General features: G+C 64.5%; 3 protein-coding genes across 3 annotated transcripts; 1 reads left to right on the top strand and 2 right to left on the bottom strand.

Annotated features, from left to right (window-relative positions):
• Nucleotides 1-310: 310 nt before the first annotated feature.
• Nucleotides 311-3,425, bottom strand: SCRT2 (scratch family transcriptional repressor 2). Its single transcript, XM_054274590.1, has 2 exons — nucleotides 3,252-3,425; nucleotides 311-1,149 (listed from the first exon to the last, which is right to left on the bottom strand). The coding sequence occupies exons 1-2, from the start codon at nucleotides 3,373-3,375 to the stop codon at nucleotides 443-445; spliced, it is 831 nt and encodes a 276-aa protein (XP_054130565.1). The 5' UTR covers nucleotides 3,376-3,425; the 3' UTR covers nucleotides 311-442.
• Nucleotides 3,426-7,104: 3,679 nt separating this feature from the next.
• On the bottom strand, nucleotides 7,105-8,973 carry SLC52A3 (solute carrier family 52 member 3). The gene is made up of 3 exons (XM_054274704.1): nucleotides 7,946-8,973; nucleotides 7,440-7,563; nucleotides 7,105-7,317 (listed from the first exon to the last, which is right to left on the bottom strand). Exons 1-3 carry the CDS (start codon nucleotides 8,971-8,973, stop codon nucleotides 7,105-7,107), a joined length of 1,365 nt encoding a protein of 454 aa, XP_054130679.1.
• Nucleotides 8,974-16,167: 7,194 nt separating this feature from the next.
• FAM110A (family with sequence similarity 110 member A) lies at nucleotides 16,168-17,169 on the top strand. The gene has a single exon (XM_054274762.1). It carries the CDS (start codon nucleotides 16,168-16,170, stop codon nucleotides 17,167-17,169), a length of 1,002 nt encoding a protein of 333 aa, XP_054130737.1.
• The last annotated feature ends 2,512 nt before the right edge of the window (nucleotides 17,170-19,681 follow it).

Below are 19,681 nucleotides of genomic sequence, written 5' to 3'. Positions count from 1 at the left end.
CCCCCAGGAAGAGAAGCAGCAGCTCTAAATAAATAATAGTAATAAATTAAATAAATAGAGGTGAAAGTCACAAGCTAGGGGAGGAAAGTCTCTCCTGGGTCGGGAAGAGGTCCCCAGGTGAGTCCCCCGCAGAGAGACCTGCCTGGCTGCGGGGGGGCTCTGGGACCCAGGGAAAAGGAGCTGGGTCCCAATGTGGGGGGGACCCCCTTCCCAGGGAGCAGATGGGGAGTGAGTCTGTGGGGATGTGTCCTCCAGACTGAGCACAGCAACAAACCAGCTGGCTGCAGCTGCAGGAGTGCTGGCACAGGGACTGGGGACAGGATGGGGACAGGATGGGATGTATAGGGGAATAGGGATGGGCACGGGATGAGATGGGAACGGGGATGGGGGTTGGATAGGAGGATGAGGTTGGGAAAGGGGATGTGCCACAGGGCTCGGGGGGCTAATTCCCTATTGCACAGCTGTGTTCGGAGCCCTTGAAGCAGGCGGACTCGTAGTGCTTGTTGAGGTACGACTTGAGGGCGAAGGTCTTCTCGCACTGCTTGCACTTGTAGTGCTTGAAGGCGGAGTGGGTCTGCATGTGGGCGCGCAGGTTGGAGCGGTCGGCGAAGGCTTTGCCGCAGTGCGAGCAGCCGAAGGGCTTCTCCCCGGTGTGCGAGCGCATGTGGCCCTGCAGCAGCCAGGGCCGGCTGAAGGCTTTGCCGCACACGTCGCACTTGTGCTTGAGGTTGTGGGTGAGGACGTGCATGGCCAGGGCGGGCATGGAGACGTAGGCCTTGCCGCAGGTGGGGCATTTCCTCGCCATCTTGCTGTCCAGGCTGCGGTGGGTCTGCTTGTGCCGGCTCAGGTTGGAGGAGGTGGCGTAGGTCTTGCCGCACTCGGGGCAGGAGTGGCGGTGGCTGCCGCGGCGCTGGCTCTCGCTGCGCCGGCGCGAGCGCCCGTCCGTGATGAAGAAGGCATCCATGGAATAGCTGTCTGTCACTGCCGCCTCCCCGTTGAAGTAGCGGGCGGAAAAGCTGGACTGGGGGCTCTCGGGGTCGCTGTACTCCTCGTGGCCGGGTGCGTAGGCCGGGTCTGCTGGCGGTGGTGGCAGGCCTTGCTTCTTGTCAGTGTCATAGCCGGCTGGCGCCAGGCAGTGCTGGAGGTACCCTGTGGGGACAACACAGTGGGGTCATTGTCCCTGCAGAGCAGCCACACCAGGGACAGGAAAAACCACAAGCTAAAATTTCCCATAGAAGGTGCAGAACCAGGGTTGTCCCCCCTAAATTGGTTCCTGTCCCAACTGAGCCCCTGAGCACCAGAGCTGCATTGTCCTGCCCTGGCTCCTGCCTGCATCTGTCAGCAGGATGGGTCCCATCCCGCAGGGCTGCCTGAGATGGGAACTGGGGATGGAGCTGCGGATGGTCCAGCTGCGCCTGCCCCGGCTGCGGGCAGCCCCCAGGGGCTATTAGCTGCCAGACAGCTGTCGGTGCCGGGAGCTCATTGTTCACCGGGGCCGTGCCGGTAATGAGCTACGCTCCGTGGGCAGCCAGGATGAGGGGGATGAGGCTGCTCCAGGTTCCCCTTCCTCAGCAAAGGGGCTGGGAAAGCCCCCCACCTCTTTGCTGTCCCCACAGGGCCTATTCCTTGCAGATGGGACACCACCAGGAGGGCAGCAGCACCGAGTCCCTGGCCTCCTGCCAAATTGAGCGACCCACAGCCCCTCAGATGTGGAGCCAGGCTCGGGTACCACTCCACTGGCGTCACACACATGTGACATTGGTGCAAGTCAGCTCATGACTTGCTCCGTATGTGGGTCTCTCAACCTGCGTCAGAGCGGGCACTGCGTTGGCATCCCGGTCCCTCTGAGCTGTCACACAAAGGTCACAGCAGGAGCAGCAGTGCAGCCCCCTTCCCACCAGGCCAGCAGTCCTGGGGATGTACTGGCACCCCCCAAACTGGTCCCAGCAATCCCCTGCCTTGTGCACACCGGTCCTTGCAAGCTGCTTCAGAGGGCTCATCCCCACTGACAGTGGCAGAGGGGCTATTGGGGGCCTGGGGTCAGTGCACAGCTGGGCTGACCCATGCACACCGTGGGGCACAGGGACATCCCACCACAGCTGCAGCTGAGCATCCTCTAAATCCACACAGCCCCTGGCAGCACCCACGGACCCCTTGGCAAGCAGTGCTGCCGTTTGTCCCAGGGGTGCCCATTGTGGGGAGGGGGCTGTGGGGCAGGGGCAGAGCCGGGCCCCCCCGTCCCCCGCGCCGTGCTGACAGCGCGGGCTGTGCAGAAAGCGCTCTGCTCAGCAATTTCTCACGCTGCCTCCGAGCATGCAGCAAGGTTATTTCCAGGAGAGCAGCGTCGGCAGCTTCTGCCCAGCTGCAGCGCATCCCTCCCCCACCGGCTCCTGCTTGATGGGGGGAGCAGAGGACCCCCAGACCAGACAGGCTTCGTACCCCGGTGCCTGGAAAGGAAAGCCCCCCCAAGGGCTGGGGAGCACTAGAAAAAGGGGGACAAGCGCTGCAGCGGCCAGGCAATGTTAGCTTGTGCATGGATCAGGGCCATTCCCGCATCCTGCTCCGTTTCCCAACCCACGAGCAGCCAGGACTCCCCATCCTATGCAACAGAGCCCCCGACCCACGGCCAGCCCCCCTTTCTGGGCTGCCCCGTTGTGGGGCTGTGCCAAGCCCGGGGAACTCCGAGCCCACCCCAGCGTTCCCCCGCAGGAGGACGGGATTCCAAGGACCACGGGCACCCCAAGTCCAGCCTTTGGCACCCCTCCCGCTGCCGGGGTACTCCTCAGTCTCCCCCCCGCTCCTCGTGCCCCGGACGGCGCCGACCCCCCCGCGCTCCCAGGGGGGCTCGGGGCACCGCTGCGAACAATGAAACCCTCCGGCACGGCGAGGCTGCCGCCCCCCGCCGCCCCCGCAGACCGCTTGCTCCTTTACCCCGCCAGCTTGCCGTGGGAAGGAGCCCACCCCGGTGTCCCACGGGCGGGGGGAACTCGGGGCTGCCCACGGGGCTGACGCTGTCACGCAGGGGATGTTTCCCCAAGGACCAACTTCGGCAGCGGCCGGTGGCGCCGGGGACAAGGCGACAGCGAGGGATGACACACCCCACCCCGCACCCCTCGCCCGCCGCGGGACACAACGCGGGGACCCCTCCCCGTCCTGCCCCGCGTCCCCCCGTGTCCCCCTCCCGGTGCCCCGCCGGGCGCACAGACAATAGAGGCGGGGGGGCCCCTCCGGACCCCCGGCCCCGCACTCACCATCGCCGGCGGCGGGGCCGGGCAGCGTGTAGGGGGGCTCCAGGGGGGCGTAGGGGGGCGCAGGGGCCCCGGCGGCCGGGAACGCCTCCGCTTTCAGCTTCTTCACCAGGAAGGAGCGGGGCATGGCGGGGCCGGGCAGCGCTGGACACCTCCGGTACCGGCACCGCCACCGGCCCCGGCCCCCGCACCGGCGCCGGCCCCCCCCGCCCCGGCCCCGGCGCTCGGCCCCGGCGGTGCGCACGGAGAGGCGCGGGGAGGCGAGTGCGAGGGGCGGGGAGGCGGCAGGGCGGCGAGGAGGAGGAGGAGGAGGAGGAAGAGAAGGAGGTGGGGAAGAGGGGGAGGAGGAGGAGGAGGAAGGCAGGCGGTCGGGGGGGGAGGGGGCCGCTTCGCCCGGCCGCGCCCGGAGGCCCCCCAGAGCCCCCCGAGCCGCCGGTAGCGCGGGGAGCCCCGGGCATCACGGCACTGTGGGGTCCCTGGTCCCTCCCCCTGGTTCCTCCCCCCACCCCGGCCACGGACAATGGGGACACAGGGGGACGGGGGAGACGGGAGGGGGGGGCACATGCCTCTGCCTCCCACCGCCTTTGTCTCCCTGCCGTCAGTCCCCGGGGCCAGGGAAGGACGGGTCTGCCGGGCGGGAGTCCCCATCCCTGTCCCCTGCCCCATTCCTGTCCCCTGTCCCTTGTCTTGTCTCCATCCCTGTCCCTGTTCCTGCTTCTTGTCCCTTTCTCCTTTCCTTGTCCTTGCTCCCTGTTCCCGGTTCCCATTCCCATCCATCTTCCCTGCTCTCATCTCTGTCCACAGACCCTTTCCATTGACCCCTTTCTCTTTCCTTTCTCTTTCCCCTGTACCTTCTTCTCTGTCCTCAACCCTTTCCCCTCTTCCCTGCTCTCATCTCTGTCCCACCTCTGTCCCACCTCTCTCTTGTCCTCATCCCTGCTCGCTTTTCCCATCCCTCTTTTCCCACCTTCTCTCCCCTTCCCATGTCCCAGTCCCCAGGAAGCACCGTGACCTTCACAGCCACAACAATAGCCGGGCTCGTGGCACTTCATTGTTCCCGGCCAGAGCCCCCACTCCTGCTCCCCCCTCGTCTCACTGGAGCCCCCACTCGCGCTCCCCCTCCTCTCTGCGCTCCGCTGCAGGCAGCTGCTGCTCCGGGGCTGCCTCTCCTGCAGTGGTGCCAGCTGAAGGCCGAGTTGTGCCATCTGAGGGACAGTGGGTGACACGGGGACCTGGCTGGCAGCTGGCCGTGCTCTCCCTGAGCCTTGTGCAATGCCCAGAGCGTTGCAGCACTTAATAAGGACTCTGCTGTCACCACAGAGTGCTGGCATGGCTGGCACGGGGCAGCCCTGGGCACACCAGCCCTTTTGGCCAGGGATGTGGCACTGGGTCTGGGGACCAAAAGCAGTGTCCCCACAGGCAGCACCACGGGCCTGCCTGCTCACAGCCATGTCTGCTCCTTCAGTTGTGCCTAGAGCCACATCTGGAGCCAGCCCTGCATCGCAGTGCCCCTGCTCACTGCTTTGTGTGGTACTGCACAGCCGAGGGCACCCCACAGGATCCTATAGCCCAGGGCACCTCACAGCCCACATCCTAGAGCATCCCACAGACCACAGCATCCCACAGCATCTGATATCCCACGCTATCCTACAGCATCTGACAGCATTCCACAGCTAAGTGCATCCCACAGCTCACAGCACCCCCATCCCAGAGCATCCCATATCCACAGCACCCCACATCCCACAGGATCCCAGGGCTGCTCCCCGCGTGGGCTGGGGTCTCTGCCCTTGCTCCCGCTGCCCTTGACCAGGGACTGGCGGCAGCACCACGAGTCCCATCTGTCCCTGCAGCGCTGCCCTGACGTCAAGGCTCTGCCAAGTTCAAGGTCACCTCTCCCGCAGGGCTCCGGCCCCGAGGGGACATCGCCTGCCTGCCGGGCTGCTCGCGGCGTCCCCCGCACACACCCCGGGCTCCCGGCCTCTCCCGGCTCCCTGATTTATCTATCCGTGCGTGTGCCTGCTCTCTCCTGGAAGGCACGCTTGCAGAGTGGGCATTACTTACGCCCTAGTTGGGCCTGCCCGCCCGCTGCCCGCCCGCTGCCCGCCCGCTGCCTGCTGCCTGCCTGCCCGCTGCCCTGGGATTTTGTCTCTCTCCAGGCTGCGGTGTAATAAGGGAGGTAATTAAGTGTAAAAGGCAGGAGGAGGGAGGGCTGGGAGGGGGGAGCAGCCCCGGCTCCTTTCGGAGGCAGGGGACTGCGATAATGTATGGTAATAACCGCAGCCAGCCCTGCCGAGCTGATAGCGCTGACGGCAGCGCCTGGGCCCCCCCAAACCTGCCCCCGCCACTGTGGGGAGGGGGAGCAGCGCCAGAAGAAAGGCTCAGCCTTCCTCCACCGGGTTTGTGCCTTCCTGAGCAGCTGTATGGAAATAATTCCCATCGGAGGCAATTGTTTCCCTGACAAGAGGGAGGGGGCTGCGGGGGTACTGTGGGTGAGGGGTTTTGGGGGCTCCCAAGGGCAGGATCATCCTCTTGAGGGGCAGGAGGAGAGAGGTCAGGTCCCTACTCCAGCTCCCAGTCTACCCACAAGGGACATATCCTGCTACTGGAATGAGACAAGCTGCCCCGTGGTGCCCCCACATCTCCCACTGGTCCTCAGCTCCCCCATCCTCCTTGGATCCTGGACACGGGCTCTGGGGTCAGCCAGGATCTGCCCGAGGATGCCCACTAGTGCCAGGAGGCAGAGCCCCCACCCCTGCCCTCCCTGCTGCCTCAGCTGCAGGACCCCCCCAGTGCCAGCCTGGGGGGCTGCTGGCCATTAGGAATTCCAGTCTCGTTCCTCCCAGAGGCGTCCGGGTCGCAGCCGGAGCCCCGAGGTGGCTCCAATCCGTGCTGTGGTGCTGCCGCCGGCGCAGGGAGCAGATGCCAGACAAAGGGCCGGGGACAAAGGCCCGGCTGCCTCGTGCCCCAGGGAAGGGGCGCAGGCGCGTGCAGGGCACGGGCGCTGTCCCACCCCGGGGCTGCGCTGCCCTGACCTCCCGTGCCTGCCACGTCCCAGTGTCACCCTGATGGCACGGCTGGGGCACAGCGAGGTACCAGGTGGGCCAGCCCTCGCACTGGGGCTGTGCCAGCCCTGCCATGGGCACTCTGCCTGCACTGCTCTGGTGCGAGGCTCTGCTGCGGCTCCCCTCCAGCTCTGCCCATCTCAAGGTGCAGTGGGGCTGAAATGGGGTGCAGGGGGGCACAGGGCTATGGGGATGGGAACACAGCAGAGGGTGGCAAATATCACACGTTGCTTCAGTCCCACTGTGCCTCAGTTTCCCCAGCTGCTATTGGGGGTCTTGCGAATGTTCCGTGTTGCCCACCATCCCCCTCCCCATGGCCGCCTTTGTCCCCAGTCCCCCCAGCTGGCTGCAAACCCCCTGTCTGGGGCAGCTGCCACAGCACAGGGCCAGGAACGCCACCGGTGCAGCTGGGGCTGTGCCCACCCACAGAGTCCAGGGGGGCTTTAGGGCACAATGCCAAATGGTGCCAGAACCCCCAGGGGAAGGGACTGGGCATGGTCCCAAGGTGGGGGGCACTGCCACAGACAGCCCCCTCAGCATGGGGGGGTGTAGGCAGCAGGGAGGCAGAGGGCTGAATAAAATAAAACAAAACACCTTCTATTGTTTTCACAGGATGGGAACACCCCGTGCCCCGGCTGGGAACAAAGCCCTGGAGATGCTGCGCCCTGGCAGAGTCCATCAGGGAACTGTGTCTGCAGCCGTCCTGGTCCCAGCGCTGCTTCCCAGCCAGCCAGCCTCGCTGGTTCTGGGAGTTCATGCTGGCAAGAGCAGCAGTCTTGGAGCGTCCACCCCACTCATGCTGGGCACGGCAGGTTGCAGTAGTCAGCAGATTTGAAAAGGCCATAGACGTTGACAAGGGGGAACATGAGCAGTGCCCCCAGGAGGGAGCCCAGCTGCTCCAGCACCCCGTACCACACCAGCGCGCTGCGGCTGCGGCTCCGCAGGATCACCCCGGCCATCACCTTCATGTAGGAGAGCGTCCCGGTGAACAGCACCCAGGAGAGGACCTGGTGGCACAGGTGGAAAAGTGGTCAGGGCCAGGGGTTTCCCACTGTGGGGACACCATGGTGAGGTCAGGTCCAGGTGTGTGTCAAAGACCTCCCTGAGCGAGAGGGACACTGTGACTTACGATGATGACATCGCCCCACTGGGACTGCTGGAGGAGCGGGCAGGGACTCATCGCTGCAATGGCCATGTTGTAGGCACCAAAGCCTGTCCCTGCCATAGTGAGAAGGACCATCAGGGTCAGGGACCTGCAAGGGAGATGTGAGTGTCACTGGAGAACACAACCTTTCCCTGGTGAGCAGCACAGACACGCAGCACATTCCGGCTCCTTGTATCTCAGTTAAAGATATAGATGCAGCTATTAGCTTTATACTGCTTCTACTTATTCTCCACACAGAAATGTTCCAGCTCTGTTTCTTGAAGTTTGATATAAAAGATAAGCACTGAGAAGATGCATGAAAGGAAAGAGGCTCCATCTTCCTTTCCCGAGGTGTCTGTGCTGCCAGGGCATGGTCACCCCACAGGCCCTCTCCCAGCCTACACTCCCAACCCTTGCAAAGTAGGGGCCCCTCTTGGGGCAGAAGCCCCTGGTGTGCACCCTGCTGCAACCCCCAGGGCCCTGCAACTCACCTGCTGGGCAGGAACATGGCCACGATGCAGGCCAGGGGGTTGGCCATGGAGCTGAGCGTGGCTGCCAGGTGGTAGGTGGTGTGCCCGTAGGGGAGGCAGGAGTAGGACTGCACGGATGGCAGGACCCCGTTTGTCAGGGCGCTCACCCAGGCGATGAGGAGGTAGATGAGGGTGAGCTGGGTTAGGGAGTAGGAGACCTTCTGTGGCAGGATGTCCCCAGGTCCCTTGGGATCCTTTGGGCATGAGCAGCCTCTGCTGAGGTGCGAGTCAGCTCCCTCATCAAGGATCTGGTCAAATGAGCTCAGCACAATGTGGCTGGGAAAGAGGTGCTGCTGGGAGAGCTCCCACACTTTGGGCTGCCGGGTGAGGAAGAAGAAGGCCAGCAAGCAGGTCAGCATCATCGCAGTCATGAGCAGGAAAAAGATGAGGGTGGAGAAGTTGGGTGGGAGGTAGTGTGTCTCCAGATGGAAGTTGGTGCTCTCCATGGTCTCGTTGCCAGTAGTGACGTTGACTTCGTAGCTGACATTGGTGCAGGTGGAGATACCAGAGCCCTGGCCCAGGGCAATGAGAGAAGGGATCAGCCCACTTAGCCCTTCACCTATGAAGAAGGTGTTCGTGTACTGGGGCTGCAGCTGCATCATGAAGGGCAGGAAGGTGACAGAGGAGGTGCAGTCCACCAGGGCCAGGAAGAAGGTAAGGATTAGGAAGGAGATGCTGTGGGATGTTCCAGCAATGACGGACGTGTGGTTCCAGAGGAAAGCCAGGAGCAAGCAGGCCACGACACCCACGGACACGATCGCATAGATGACAGCCACCTCCTTCAGCAAGCCAGGCCGAAAGCGATTCGTGAGGGTGACGAAGAGTGGTCCCACGTTGGCCATCTGGATGATGATGGTGATGTAGGAGGGGAGGTACCACTGCTCCGGCAGCACCGTCACCAGCAGTGGCACCTCCACCCACAGCCCGTTGATGGCCACCCAGGAGCCCATGCCGAAGGCACAGGCCAGAAGGTGGGTGAGCAGTGCCATGGCTCAGGGCTGGGTGCCTGGGCCTGCGAGCGACGCTGCTGTGCTGTGGGAAGAAACTTTGATGAGTGCTGAGGAGAGATCTGACCCTTCAGACCCTGGCCCTGTCCTCCCATGACCGCTGCCTGCGTTGGCAGAACAGCTTCCCTCTACGTGCCGTGGGGGTGTGGGGCACACAGCCCAGCCCAGCCCTCTTTGCCCTCTGCAGGCCCTGTGGACCCCTCTGCCCCCTTGAAGTGATGACACGGTGTCCTCCTGCCCTGGGTGTGGATCCTGATGAGCTTCACCTGGTCTCATCCCCGAGGACTGGGGCTTGGCAGCAGCAGGTGCGGTACCCAGGAGGGCATTGAACCTGTGCCAGCTCACGTAGCAGCTCCACGCCGCCTGCGAGGGCTCGGCACAGCCGGGTGCAGGGGGAAAGGGGCTCTCACCTGGGGGCTGAGTGGCCTGGGCAGCGGCTCTGCAGGGAATGGACGCCTCGTACCTCCCACTGCATCTGCAGGGCAGGACGACACCGCGCCCGTCCCCTTCCAGTCAGGACCCGCGCGATTCCCACACGCTCCGGTGGCCGCGGGCGCCAGGCCCAGCAGCCCAACCTGCAGCCCAGGCTCTGCCCGTACCGATCAGCTGAGTCAGCCGGGCTCCGGACTCATCCCTCGCCCGCTCCCATCCCGCTCCTGGCAGGAACTCTCACGTTCCGAACATGTCCCTACGCTTCCGTGCTCCCCCCGGTGCCGCGGAGCCGAGTCCAGCCCTGCCCCGGGGCGCTGAGGCCGCCAGAGGAAACTCACGGGGCTGAGCCGGGCGGGAGCACCGACCCCGCCATGGCCCCGGCCCCGCGGGAGGCAGCGGGGCTGCGGCGGGAGCCAGGAAGGAAACGGGCTCCGGTCGGGCCGGTCCCTCGGCAACGTCCCAAGGGAAACTCACTGCGCTCTGGGGAACCGGCAGCACCACGCGGGCGGCAGCCAGTCCCGGCTGCCCGAGCAGTGACGTGAGGCGGGCGCGTCACCACCTCCGGATGCGGACCGGTGACAGCCTGGCCCTGCTCTGCTCCTCGTCTTGGTCCCGGCTGGCAGAGTCCCCAGCTCAGGGGGGTTATTATTCTCGGCGGTGTCCTGGACTTTGTCCTTGTCCCTGCCTGAACTGCTTCCCACCTATCACAGACTCTTCTTGCAGGTGCAAGTGTCAGCCGATGACGGTTCCTGTCCCCATCAGGATCTCTGCGGGGTCACGGGCTTGGCATGGGGCGCTGGGAACCTCCGAATGTGGAAGTTGTCCCACCTCGGGACGCTGCGGGGACCAAGCCGCGAGCCAGCGGATGAGCCATTTGCACCGGCCGGGAGGTGACACGGGTGAGGACACGGACCCCAGGTCACCCCCAGCAGCCAGCCCCCCTCTCCCAGCCCCGACCCACCGCCCCGGGATGCCTCATGGCGGCTCTTCCCCCAGCACCCACCGGGTGTCGCTGGGAGAGCGGGCTGCAGCCCTGCAAAACCCGGGGCTGCCTTCTCCCGCCTGCTGCCCTGCCCTACCTGTCTGCAGCGCTCTTACTGTCCCTGTCCCTCCGGGGGACTGCGGTTTGCTCCTCCAACCTGCCCTGTGCCTGTGGAAGCACCCATGGCAGCCAGGAGCGTTGGGTGTAGTGTGGGGACAAGTCTTGTCCCCGGGGCTGCAGGGACACTGGGTGACAGTGGGGGGGATGGTCACAGTTTGAGGTGCTGCTGCGATTTAATCCCAGCAGGTGGCTCAGACCCCCTCAGCTGCTCACTCACACACACCCGGTGGGATGGGGTACAAAATGGGGAAAGATAAAATGGTAAAAGGGACTGAACTCACGGAGCAGCTTAATAGGAAAAGCAAGGATGTCCTGTAGTCTGGGGTATACCGGGGCAGGGGGGGAAGGGGGAGTGGCAGAGCTGTCCCATCCACGTCCCCTCGCAATTTCTATGTCCCCCCAGTGCTCTTACTCACTGGTGAGGCAGCGGGAGGAGCAGAGAAGTCCTTGGGGCTCTGTGTGCAGGGCTCAGCCAAGATCAGACACTGCTGGGTCATCAGCACTGCTTTCAGCACAACTCCAAAACAGTCCCGCCCTGGCTCCTATGGGCAGAATGACCTCTATCCCAGTCAAACCAGTACAGGACTCCAGGGAACCTGGAAGGTGGGGAACAGGTGCAAGGTGCTGGGGAAAGCAGGCACAGGGAGCTTGAGGTCATGGTGTGTCCATGGGTATGGGGACAGGGAGGGGACGGCAATTGTCCTGTGTTTAATTTGTCGGCACAAAGAGGCGGCTCAGCCGGCAGTGAGACCCTTCCCAAGGGCTACGGGGCAGAGGCAGCGGGACCCCCGTGCTGCCCCTTCACGCCGCTCACCCAAATGCACCGGACGCTTGCTGCCCGCCCCGGCTGTGCCTTCTCCGCCCCCTGCCCGCCCCGCAGCTGAACTCCCGGCCCCGGGCCCCTCGCCCCTCCGCAGCCCCGGCAGATGCGAGCCAAGGCCCCGGAGCAGATGGCAACATTTGGTAGCCGAGCGGTCCCTGCCTGCGGGACTTTGCTGGGCTGTGATGACCACCCCTCCAGGAAGCCCCCTCCTCACCCAGCCAGGGCTGGGGATCCCATCCCAACTGCAAGCCAGCGCATGCCAGGGGGTGCAGAGGGAACCCCAAGGTGGGCACACTGCTCATGCCATGGGGGTGACAGGATGGCATGGAAAGATCAGCAGCTCGGCAAAGCAGGGGTCTGTACTTAAGCTCAGCCCTAGTGAGATCCATCCCCTAATATCTTCTTCCATGTGTGAGCAGTGGGGATGGACTGCCAGGGCAGAAGGTGGCTGCTGCTCCATTGCTGGGGGACAAGGGGACCCCCTCACTCCAGCGACTGCTGGCCACCCTATTTGACAGGGTGTGACCTCCAGACTTGGGGACCTGCTGGCAGCTCTCAGCCTGGACTCCGGCAGCCCCAGCCTTATTTGCATTCCATTTCCATGTGAAAGGAGCAGGTCAAGTTGAAAGTGGAAAGGCTGGTGGGGGGCAGCGGGGAAGGGGCCTCTGCCGGAGGTGAGACCCCAACAAAAGGGCCGGATCCCCAGGGCCCAGCGCTTGCCTGGCCATGGGCTGCGGCCACGGCCCCACGGCAGCCGCCATCTGCGGGTCTGTGCCGCCGCCACCACCGGCCAGACAAAGGCCTCGTGCCCAGCATGTCCCCATCTGTCACCTCCCTGGCTCCCGGATCCCTGAGCACAGACCGAGTGTGAACATCCGGGTGCAGGCAGCATCATTCCCTCTGACCACAAGGAATGGGGTGATGCTGCGTGCAGTGGGTGCCTCCCCATTCTGTCCCCATGCCCCTTCTGGAGCAGATCTGTAGAGCTCTTGCTGGGGAAAATGAGGCAGGAGCAGGTGGTGGCTTATCCTGGGTGTGGGCATGGCAACAGGCTGGAATAAAACACTGGGAGTTAACACCCAAGATGAAAGGGTTGGGGATCTCTCAGCTCTGGGGGTGCCCACACAGCCGAGCCCCAGCCCTGTGGCTTGGCAGGTGTTGCCAGGCACCCGTAGCTGCCTCCACCCAGCACTTCTAGGGGGGAATTGGCTGCTGAGTGTGTTTTCTGCTCATTGGCAGCTTAATTTAGCATCTGGGAGGTCCTGGCAGTGGCACGAGGGTGTCTGTAGAAAGTGAGAGCAAAGGCACTGCCGGCACCTCCTTGTCCCTGTGTTCACAAACACAGTCCACGTGTTCCTGGGGCAGAGTGGGGATGCTGCACCGGGTGCTGGGGAGCATTCCTGCAGGAGGCTGCCCTCCCAGGGCATGTCCCGGGATGCTCCCGGGGAGGGCGAGGCTTGGGGCGCTGCCTGCATCCAACGCCCAGCTCCAACGGGCCAGACGTGCCCGAGCAGCTCCTGCACCTCCTGCCTGCGCCTCGGCACCCGTGGGGGGACGCAGCCTGGGGCTCTGCCCTCGCCCACCAGCTGGGATTTTCTAGCCAAGCCCGTCGTGTCAATCTGGGCTCAGGGCAGCCCTCTGGCTCCCAGACTGTTTCCCTTCTCCCTCCACCAGCTCCTTGTCTTGCTCCAGGAGCCGTTTGAACTATGCAAGGCTGTAACTGAGCTCCACAACATGAGCCAAATGCTCGTTCCCTCTTTGCAGAGCTGAACAGAGATGCCTGGACCATGGGGCAGGAGCCACCCCGGGGCTGGGTTCAGGCCAGCAGGTCCAGGTGGCTGCAGGCTTGGTGACCCTGTTCCAGTCTGTCACCTCTCCTGCTGTCCAGTTTATTTTTCTATGTTTTGGAGTTTATTGCAGCTGGGTGAATGGGGAAACAAGATGAGATTTCCAAATGAGACCAGGCCCTGCCAACTGACCATACCAGTGATATGAGGGAATCTGGGCGCCCACAGCAAGGCTGGGAATTTCCCCTGTGTCCCTGAAGCCCTAACCCAGCACTAGCACCCTCTGTCCACAGCGAGCAGTGACATCCAGAAGCATTTTGGATTTGTCACTGTGAGCACCTCGGGCCGTGTGTGCATCCAGGCCGCCCAGCTGGCACCGCGGGCTGAACCGGCACCCGGGACGTCACCGGGCACCGGCGCGCTGCGTGACGCAGCCTGGCACGGGGGAGGAATGCCCTGTGCTTTCCATCCCATGGGAGCGCTGATTTGCCTCGGAGGGCGTCCTCACCCGGCGCTGACTCAGCCGCAGCAGAACCGCTCCAGCACCCTGCAGCCGCCGTCAGCGGGGAGACGGGGAGGACGGGGCCGGGGAGCAGGAGGGTGGGGACAGCAGGACACCATCGGGACACCCTCGGAAAGACAGCACGGAGAAGGAGGTGGCAGCTGATCCGGCCGACGAGGCTCCCACGCCACAGGGCCAATCCAGGTGGGTGGCAGAGGTGGTGCTGGTCCCGTGCTGGTCCAGTGCCAGCAGAGCGGGGCTGGGTGAGCCGGTGAAGGGGTCACAACCGTGTACCCCGTGTACCTCTGGAGCAGCTCCTCCAGGCTGGAAGCGGCCTGGTGTGCCATGTGAGCCTGGCTGGACTGCCCACCCCAGGAGGGAGAGGAGCTGGGGCCACGCTGGGCAATGCAGAGCTCAGATCCCTGAACTGGGTTTGGGGTATGGGATTATGTTGCCGAGTTTTTGGGGCTGTTTGGAGGGCGGCTCCGCTCTCTCTGCTTGGCTCGGTGCAGCCCAGCTCGGTGTGGCCGTGCCAGCGCCGTGGCTCAGCTCTGCAGGAATGTGGAGCAGCAGGTTGTGCCCGGCCAGACTGTCCGTGCTGGGGAGGGGTCCCCACTCCAGCCACTGGTGGCTGTGCTGTGGCTCCCTTGTCCTTGTCCCTGGATTTCACAGCCGTCTCCTCTGTGGCTTGGCTGAGCGTCTGGTACAAGGCTGAGCTCCAGTGCCTGACAAGGGGACATTTTATCACTTTGCCTTTCCTGGGGGACAGTTTTGCACCCCTGTGCCGAACCGGGGAACCCTCCCTGTGCTGGGCACAGGTACAAGGGCAGTGAAGCCCCTGGCCATTGGCACAGAGGCTGGGCAGCACTGGACCCGAGGGGTTGGGCAGAGGGGTGCAGAAAGCTGCCCCAGGAAGGAGGCAGGAGGATCTGTGTCGGTGCTGGGACCGTTCCCAGCTGTCACCACGCCTGGCCGCCCCCCTGCAGACATTTTCCAGGTCAGGAGGCAGCATGTCCCCCCAGGCAGGGGATGAGGACGGGGAGAGGGGCAGCCAGCCTCCCCCATGGCCACTCGTCTGTCACAGCGTGTCAGGTAAATACACCGTGAGCTGTGCAGGGATCCTGATCCTGCTGGGGTCCACATTCTGGGGAATCCGGCACCCTTGGGCTGGTAGGGGGTGCAGACGTGGCTCAGCCACGGCTCGGCGGGGCTCTGGGTGCCAGGGCTGGCTGCTGCCGCCGGGACAGGCGCTGGGCTGCTCCCAGGAAGTTTGTACACGCAGGTGAGCGGGTGACGGTGGCAGCTGCCGGCTCGGGGCTGCCACGGGAGCGAGTGAGGCCACAGCACACCGGCCCTGCCCTGCCCACCTCTGCACCCGGTGAGTGCTGGGGCTTGCTGTCACATCCTCGGGCTCATCAGTGCCCGAATCGGGACCCTCGGGAGGAATCTCGGAACAGCTTGGGAAAGGGGTTGAGGGAGGGGAGTCTGACCCACATGCTCCTGTGTGCCCTGCTCCTGTGTGCCCTGCCTCTGGGTATTGGGTTTACTCTGGGGGTGTCCACCTCTGGTCAGGGGGCTGCAGAAGGGTGTAGGGCTGGTTTGGGTGCCCTCCCCCCCCTTTTCACTGTGGGCGGGCTGGTGTGACCGTTGTGGCGGCTGCGCTTGTTGGGGTTGGCAAGGACCCAAGGACACGGGTGCACAGGGCCTCACTCTGCCCCGAGCGCCCGGGGAAGCACGAGTGGAAACCCCCGTGTGCTCCACTTACTTTCCAAGGAGCTCCAGGGTGAGAGCAGGGAGCCTGCGAGCAGCCCCGGAGCTTGCGAGAGCTGAGGGAACAGCAGAGGGAGCGGAGCACGGAATCCAGCAGCCCGGCAGGGTGGTGGGTGATGGAACCCTGGGCATGGGGGATGCACGCCGGGGAGCAGGCAATGCACCCCTAGGCATGGGGGATGCAAGGATGTAGATGAGGCACCCTGGGAGCAATCAGTGCTCCCCTGGGAGTGGGAGATGCACGCCTGGGTGAAGGAAATGCCCCCCTGGATGTGGGCAGTGCACCCCTGAGCACGGACGAGGGGTACATTCAATGCCCCCCTTGAAGGGGGCGATGCATCCCCGGCACCCGCGGCTCGGGCAGAGCATCAGTGAGGGGTGCTCGGCTCTCTCCGCCCCCCTCTCTCCGCAGGGCGCCCCTCGCCGCGACCGGGGCGCCCTCCCCGGCGGCGCCATTGGCCCCGGTGCGGTTTGAAGCAGGCGTGCGGCGCGGATTGGCCGGGGCATTGTCGGGGAGGCTCGGCGGCGGCGGAGGCGTGGTGACCGCCTTCAAATAGGCAGCCCGGAGCCGGGGGCGCAGCGAGTGCGGTACCGCACAGCCGGGGCTGCCTTTGTCTGCCGTGGGGCCGGGGCGCGGGCAGGGGCAGCATCGCCGCCGCTCTCACTCCGGCCCCGCTCTCACTCCGGCCCCTTTCCGCAGCCCTGAGCCCCTCGCTGCCCGTGGCGGCCGCTCCGCCGTGTCCCGGTGCCGGCACGGAGGATGCCCGTCGAGGCGCTGCAAGCCGGTGACACCATGAAGGGGGTGACGGTGACGGCGCCTTTCACCTCGGCCATGCCCGTCCGTATCCTCCGCAAAGGGCCCGCGTATTTCCGCCGGCACGCCGAGCCGGGGGCCGGGAAGCCCAGCGCGGTGGAGAGGCTGGAGGCCGACAAGGCCAAGTACGTGAAGAGCCAGAAGGTCGTCAGCACCAGGCAGGAGCCGGTGAGGCCGCTGCTGCTCAAGCAGCCTCTCTTCACCCCCGGGGTGCGCCGGGCTGTGCTCACCCCCAGCCGCAGGGCACCCCCGGGGCCGCGCCGCGCCGATGCCGCCAGCCCGAAGACCTCCCTTGACCTGGAGATCCTCAACAACCTCATCAACCTCTGTGACAGCCCCTTCCCTAAGGCGGAGAGCCCGCTGGGCAGGGAGTGCAGGTGGCGGGCGGAAGCTCCAGCGACGGAGGGGGCTGTGAAGCCACCGGAGAGCCCGGCCACCCCCAAGCCCCCCGGCAACGTGGCCGTGCGCAGGGTGGACGTCCGTCCCTGCGGAGCTCCGCGGAGCCCGGTGACACCGCTGCCCGCATCCCCCATCCCCGGTGGGCTGCCTGTGACCCCGTCCCGGAGCTCGCCCGCCCGCCCGGAGAGCGCCCGCCGGCAGCCGCTGCTGCACCGCTCCAAGTCGGACCTGAGCGATCGCCTCTCGCGGGCCACCGCCGACCTGGAGCGCTTCTTCAACTACTGCGGCCTCGACCCCGAGGAGATGCAGGACATGGGGGCCGAGCGCTTCGCCCGCGCCAGCTCTGACATCGTGTCGCTCAAGTTCCACAGCGTGAGCACGGCCAGCTCGGAGGGCGGCCGCTCGCCGCCCAGCGCCGCCACGCCGGAGGGGCGGCCGGCCGAGCGGGTGCCCTACGGCATCTCCATCATCGAGCGCAACGCCCGCGTCATCAAGTGGCTCTACGGGCTGCGCCAGGCCAGGGAGCCCCAGCAGGTCTCCGATGTGTAGCAGTGCCGTGGTGGGCACCGGGGATGGGTCACTCATAAGTGGGCAGTGCTGGGGACAAAGCGCTGGCTGTGCCCCGGGAGGAGCAGGGACCTCTTGGTGGTGACACAGCATCACTGGCCTGATGTGGCCAGGGATCCATGGTCAGACCCCTGTGCCAGCACTGGAGAACCAGGTCCCCCAAGCCCATGGGAAGGCAGAGGACACGTGTCCCTGGGTGTGTGGCTGGTCCTCAACACCCACAGGGCCTCAAGTGTGGCTGCCCTGCCTGTCCTGCTGGCAGCTCCTGCCTGTCCTGCTCCTCACCAGCATCCCAGGGTGGGGTGCAAGGGGCTGGGTCCCCCTGCACGGAGCAGGGACACTGTACCCGTGAAGGAGCTGCCCCTTGCAGCCTCCATGGAAGGGGTCCCACTGCCTGGGGTGGTGGCCACGTCCTGGTGGTCCCATCTTATTGCTGAAGAAAAGCCTGGTGCTTTGAGGGGTGAGGGGCAAACCTGACCCCCTGCTTCAAGCTGCCCAGGGCTGTGTGTCTGTGTGAGTGTCTGCGGGTGCCTGTGTTCCCCTTCCCGGCTGCCAGCGGGCAAGAAGCCCCCACCATGCTGGGCCTGGTATTTATGAAGACAACAGTTCCTCTTTTCTACTCTTTTCCTTATGTTTGATCTGTAAATAATAATAATAATTATAATGCAGCCAGTTTTATTAAATGCCTGTGTTTTGGAGGCTGTGTGTTTTCTCTTGAGGCGGTGGAGTTTGGGATGGTACAGGGACTCTTGGGGTGCTCTGCAGGGCTGTGGGTGTTGAGTGGCAGTGGATTTTGGGATGGGACAGGGACTCCTGGGGTGCTTTGCAGGTCTGTGGGTGCTGAGTGGTGGTGGAGTTTGGGATGGGACAGGAACTCTTGGGGTGCCTGTAGCTCTGCAGGGCTGTGGGTGTTGAGTGGCAGTGGATTTTGGGATGGGACAGGGACTCCTGGGGTGCTCTGCAGGGCAGTGGGTGCTGAGAGGATGGGTGCTGGGAGGCAGTCACGGGTTCCAGGCTGCAGCGTGCCAGCGCGGGGCCCGGTGGGCACGGCAGGGCGGAGGTTGGGTCTGGCAGGTCCCGGCAGAGCCCCAGCTGCTGGGATTCCCCTCTGTGCCACGCACCCTCCCCTGCCTCCTTCCCTCCCTGCTGCAAAGCTTGGCCAGGTCCCGGCTCTCCAAGAACTGGAGATGGGGGTGGCAGTAGCAGAGAGCTCCCAGGTGGGCTGGGATGAAAGCGGGAGCAGGGAGAGCTTTGAAGATGAAAAGCGCCCGTGGTTCTCCCAGGGCAGCCTCACAGGGCACCACAGCTCTCCTGGCACCTGTGCCCTGCAGTCACCGTGCTCCTGATGGCCCGTGCAGCCAGGTGTCTGCTGGGGAAGGTGACATCAAAGCCACCAAAGCACCTGCATCCAGGGACTCCACGTGGAGCTGGGCCTGCTGCTGCCTCCCTTCAGTGACAGCCCCCAGCAGCTGCAGGCCAGGGCAGCACCATGGGCTCTTGACTGGGGCTTCCATCCAGCACTGGGGGCCCCCAAAAAAGCTGTCATAAAGAAGAATTTACCACCCCAGCTTGATTTCTGGGCTGTTGTGTGTCCATACAGATCCCCTGCTTAGGGTGCAAGATCCACGTGACTCCTGCTGGGTTATTGTCAGGTCCTGCTGCTGGGAATGTGGAGGGCAGGATGTGGTGTCAGGACGTGGTGACAGGATACGAGGATGGCATCTGGCTGTGAGTCAGGCTGATGAAGTGACACGCACACCCAGGGGATCCTTAATGATGGCACATGGAGCACTGGGTGCCTCCCCAGGGAAAACACCCCGGAAACCAGAGGGTGACGGGGACCCTGGGCAAAGCCTGGGGACAGGCTTTGCCCTTGGGGAAATCTCTGAGGGAACCAGATCCTCACTGGTGGCTGGGACCGGCTGTGCTGCTGGATTCCTCAGCGTGGTGTGTCCCAGGGCTTGGTCTAAATTTGTTGCTATTGCTAAGGAGAAGCAGGGGGGGCCCACCAGTCCCCAGCCAGGCAAGGTCTGAGCAGCCACATGTCCCTCAGGTGCTGCCAGTCCTTGGTGTGGCTCTGGTGTCCCATGCCCTGCATGACTGGGACCTGCCATGGCCATTCAAAGCCCTGCGTGCTCACGTGTGCATGCAGGATGTCCGTGTGTCTGTCCATGTGCACACGTGTTTGTGAGCAGTATTTCGATGTGCACACACAGATGCACACACAGCAGCCTTGTTCCTGAACCAGGAGTCTCCATCTGACCCCCACCCATGGGACTGCCAGCATGAAACCCTGGCACAGACACGTTCAGACACACGTGTCCCCCCCAGAATGCCCCCCCGTTGCATGTCCCCATTGGGGACAGCAGGACAGCCCCAAAGTCCCTATCACTTTCCCTGGCAGCTGCTTCCCGGTGGCTCAGGTTTCGTGGGGAGCACAGCTGAGGCCATCAGTTATTTATATTATATTATTTCCAGGGAGGAGGGACAGCCG

Source organism: Melozone crissalis, unplaced genomic scaffold (assembly GCF_028551555.1).
Source record: "Melozone crissalis strain CALT ecotype California unplaced genomic scaffold, PUWL_Pcris_2 ptg000017l_1, whole genome shotgun sequence".
Classification (NCBI taxonomy): Eukaryota; Metazoa; Chordata; class Aves; order Passeriformes; family Passerellidae; genus Melozone; species Melozone crissalis.
The sequence above is the reverse complement of the archived record's forward strand: the minus strand, read 5'-3'. Positions and strand labels throughout refer to the sequence as shown.